The sequence below is a fragment of the Nanorana parkeri genome, unplaced genomic scaffold (genome assembly GCF_000935625.1).
Source record: "Nanorana parkeri isolate BGI_ZX_2015 unplaced genomic scaffold, ASM93562v1 scaffold705, whole genome shotgun sequence".
Classification (NCBI taxonomy): Eukaryota; Metazoa; Chordata; class Amphibia; order Anura; family Dicroglossidae; genus Nanorana; species Nanorana parkeri.
This window is the reverse complement of record NW_017306973.1, coordinates 498,980-503,400: the sequence shown is the minus strand read 5'-3', so window position 1 is coordinate 503,400 and position 4,421 is coordinate 498,980. Positions and strand designations below refer to the sequence as shown.

The window sequence follows — 4,421 nt, the reverse complement described above, 5'->3', positions numbered from 1 at the left end:
ATTGCGCTGTATAATGTGCTTTTGCTGGGTTTTGTAGTCCTCTATAGCCGATGCCATTCTGCATTCATTGCTGTATAATTTTACACTTTCCATTTCACCATATTGCACACCACACTATCTTTTTTCTTTTTTACTTCCACCGCTCCAAGCTTACTCCTGTGATGGACTACAACCTCAATACAAACTAGTAGTCCTATCACTGGAGCCATTTTTTAAACTTGTATTTTATTGTTTATCCGATTAACCGATTAATCGAACCTAATAATCGGCTAACTAATCGATTTTGAAAATAATCGTTAGCTGCAGCTCTACTACAGACCACCCTATGTTATGGAGATAGGGAGAGATGCAGTCCTAACATTGCCTGTCTTAGGGTGGCAACATTGCCCCTTCACTACAATGCCTTGTCATGCAAGGCCTGGTAAAATGCAAAATGATTACATTTTTGTCTTGGGTTTTGATGCAGTTTAAGTAGCTAAAGTAAAAAGCATTATAAACAAAGATATACAATGGGGGGAATTTGTTAAAACTGGAGCAAACAGGGTCTTTGGCAGTTGCTCCAGGTAACCAATCAGCTTCTCTCTTCAGTTTTGAGAGAGTGAATGAGAGAAAGGGCAACTGCTCCAGTTTTAATAAATTCCCACCAATGTATTTTCCGAAAACTCTGAAGTTCAGAGTTAACATTATCAACACTGTTATTATACAGGATTTATATAGCACCAACATTTTGCACAGCACTTTACAATACAAGGAAGACATTACAATCACAATAAATTTCAAGACAGGATGGTAAGGAGGGCCCTGCCCCTGAGGGCTTACAATCTAAAAGGGAGGGGGAAGTGATACATGAAGAGGTAGCTGTGTGGGGATGAATTGTTTATGTCTAAAATAACCACCCAAATGCCTTTTGAAGCAAAAATATTTTTTATTCAAATAGTGATGAAATCCAGGAGGGCAGTCACCATCATTAAAAATGAAAATTACAAGAGGAAAAAAAAACAATCATATGTATGAGAAGGTACAGAGTTGGGAAATCCTAAAGATTATAAACAATTTTACACAACTGGTTTCCCCTGAGCACTTCTTGACCAATTCAATGTCAAACACTTCTAAATGGACACAAATTATTACAAGGGTGAAAAGAAGCACACAATGTTAGCGTAGAGATTTTCAGGCAAGGTGTGTGGCTTTACCTAAATCATCTCAGCTATCACTATTTCATCAGCATTATGCCCTTTACTCATACCATTAATAAGAGCAGTGAAAGCTGCACTAAAAACATTAGGACATGCTTATGTTCATTAGTAATACTTAATAAGACAGTATTCCCACATTAATTACCAGACAAGCTGGTATGACAGCCTTGAACATATTATAATATTCAGCATCTCTACATAGGAGAATCTGATTCATATTAGTAAAGATGGCCACAAGTTACAATCTCATAGTACAATATTCTTCAGAATTGTCAACAACCACGTCGTTTGAAGAGCTACCTAAAACTCTGTATCAAATCAGGTATTTGCTTGCACAAAATAGTCAGTATATCTAAAGAGGAGTGTACAACCGGATTATACCCGTGTGGCATACTTTGGGCAAAGAATGAGACTGATCCCTTGCCCCTTTACAAATGCTGGCCTAAAGGATAGGAACTACACATTTGTTCAGTATTACTCAGTGACCGTACGTTTTTCTTTATCTTCCTTATAGACAGTGCAGCTTTACTGCCTCTTAAAGTTTCGCCTTTTTATGCCGCATCAATTGTGCGTTGCCGCTTTAAGACTAGACAACTTTTAGTTTGTAGCACTTTTACATTCTGAAATAAAGATCATACTGAGTAGGGTGCTAACAGGCCAGAAGATATATATTAATTAAAAAAAATGAAATAAATATAAAATATTCAACATGAACAAAGCCAAGTGGAGCTCATTCTAGAAAACGAAAGTCGGGGAAAAAAAAGAAAAAGAAAAAAAGAAAGTCAAGCCTCTGTGGTGGAGGGTGACATAGATTGCGGTTTGGAAGGAGAATCGACTGTTGAGGGTTCTGCTTCCTCTTCTGCTTCTATTTCCTGTGTGGCAACAGGTTCAGCAGGTGGGGAAGATGGTGGGGGAGATGATGGAAGGGATGATGGAGGAGATGATGGAGCAGGAACGTTGGCTGTGGCAGACCTAGGGTAGTCAATCTCACCTTCCTCAATTTCATGTTCCTGGTCAGATTCTGTAGTAAATGCCACTGGGTCCTCTCTCTTGCTTTTCTTGGAGCCCTCTTCACTGTCACTTCTCTCCCTGCTACGTTTCCGGGATCTCTCTTTGCTAAGACTACGGCTTGATCTACCATTCTTTCTACTGTCATTGCTACGGCTCCTTTCCGAGCTACAGGATTCCCTCCTTTTTCTGGCATCTCGGTCTTTGCTGCTACTTCTCTCTCTACTATGACTTCTATCTCTCCTGTCCTTGCTCCGTCTGCTATTCTTCTCTTTCCTGTCCTTACTCCTGCTTCTGCTCCTATCTCTTCTATGTCTGCTGCCACTTCTGTCCCTATCCTTTCTCGCACTTCCATCACTATCTCGTCTCTCTCTGCTCTCGCTCCTATCTCTTTCACTGCGCTCCAAGTCTGGACTTCTCTCTTTACTGCTGCTGTGATCCCTCTGCTTACTTCCATTTTTTTCTTTACTCCTGCTGTCCCTGCTGTCTTTGCTGTAACTCCGGCTTCTCCTACTATGCCCTCTGCTCCTGCTGCGTGAACGAGATCTGAAAAATTAGAAGAAAAAAAAAAAACACAAAAAAAAAAAACAGATGAATAAAAAGAGAAAAAAACAGCACATTTCTCATTCAAAGGCCATGAAAAACATGACGTGTAAATCCCCTTTCCCCACAAAATAAAAATACTAACCTTGATCTAGAAGGACTACTCCTACGTGAGCGGGACCTAAAATTTGAGGGAGAAAAAAAAAAATATTACAATATTGAAGGTTAATCTCTGACATTTACCCTTTTTCCCCTCAAAAAGGACAGGCAAAATGTAAGGTAAAATGAGCTATCTTTCCATCAGAATAAGGACCGAAAAGTCCTGCTTGCACCACTGTAACAGCTTGTAATTCTGGTAATGTATAGTAAAGTTGTCAATCCAACAATCTTGCCTATGACTGAGTAGAACAGGGGTAACCAAACTGCGGCCCTCCAGCTGTGGTGAAACTACAACTCCCATGATGCAGTTCTCTCCGGGAGTCACGTCTGTGGCTGTGAGAATCTTGCAATGCCTCATGGGATTTGTAGTTCCACCACAGCTGGAGCGCCGGAGTTTGGCTACCCCTGGAGTAGAATATAGTCACCCCCCAGGCCAGCAGCAAATATATTATAAAGGTGACTGCTTTGCATCATAAAAAGAGAACATTAAAGTTCTTCCAGAGAATTACTACAATATAAACTTAAAAATGCATATTAAATAAGCTTTTAATTTTTTAAACTTTAAAATGTAACCCCTTTCACTGAACAATTCACAGCTATAGGTTTTAAAGCCCAAGTCAGGGCACAAGAAAAAAAAAAGCTACTCTTGCAAGGTTTAAATACACATTTTTGCCTAGGGGTAGAGGAATAAGGTGTAATACTTCACCTATTCTCCGCTATGGCAGACTCCCTCAATCTGAGCAACCAGTCCCCCAAGTGTGTCCTCTCTAAAGCGCTCTGGGCTGTGGTTGCACAACTACCTCCTCGCAAAAAATGTATTGCACTGTACGTGATGACACCAAGAGTGCCCACAGCTTAGAAGAGGAGAGCGTCTGCACAGGGGGAAAAATGCAGCCTCCTTTCCTAATCCCTAGAGTTAATGAATATTTAACTTTTGCAGTGCAGAAGCCCTACTACAAAGGTATTTTTTTCTCGTGCCCTTAGCGGAGCTTTAGTGCTAGCCCCACAATCTTTCTTCCCTTTTGCTACGTTCAGCCATCAGGAGCAAGGAATAATTGAACCCGTGGAAGCTCCTATTCCTGAATGTGCGCAGGGTTTAGGACTCACTCGCTGTTGCAAAGCTGCATTAGGTGACAGTCACATGCTACCCATACTCTGAACCTATTTTCTCCCAGGAGTAACTGACATAGCATAGCAAAAGCACTTGTGCTGATGGGGCTGCAATTAAAGTGAACATAGAAACCATGGCAGAGAAGGATCAAGTGGTCCATCAAGTCTGTCCTTTTTGTAAACATTTGTAAGATTTTTGTAACCTGTTTATCCAGGAATAAATCTGTGTTTGTCCCAAACCTTTTTAAAATTCACTTACTGTCTCTATACCCATGTTGGACGTCTGTTCTAAGAATCATATACTCTTTCTAAGGTTAGTGCTATACTCTACTGCTGTAAGTTAGAGGCCGTATTCCTGTGTTCTTGATATTAGCTTCATATTGAATAAAATGCCCTCCTGAACTC

General features: G+C 40.4%; 1 protein-coding gene across 1 annotated transcript in view; it reads right to left on the bottom strand.

Moving 5' to 3' along the window:
- Nucleotides 1-1,969: 1,969 nt before the first annotated feature.
- The window catches only part of SRSF4 (serine and arginine rich splicing factor 4), a 10,237-nt gene continuing 7,785 nt past the window's right edge, over nt 1,970-4,421 (bottom strand). The window contains exons 5-6 of the mRNA XM_018563860.1: nt 2,893-2,928; nt 1,970-2,750 (exon numbers count right to left, since the gene is read on the bottom strand). Of these exons, the coding sequence (XP_018419362.1) occupies nt 1,979-2,750; nt 2,893-2,928 (808 nt within the window). The 3' untranslated portion in view covers nt 1,970-1,978. The remainder of the gene's footprint in view (nt 2,751-2,892; nt 2,929-4,421) is intronic.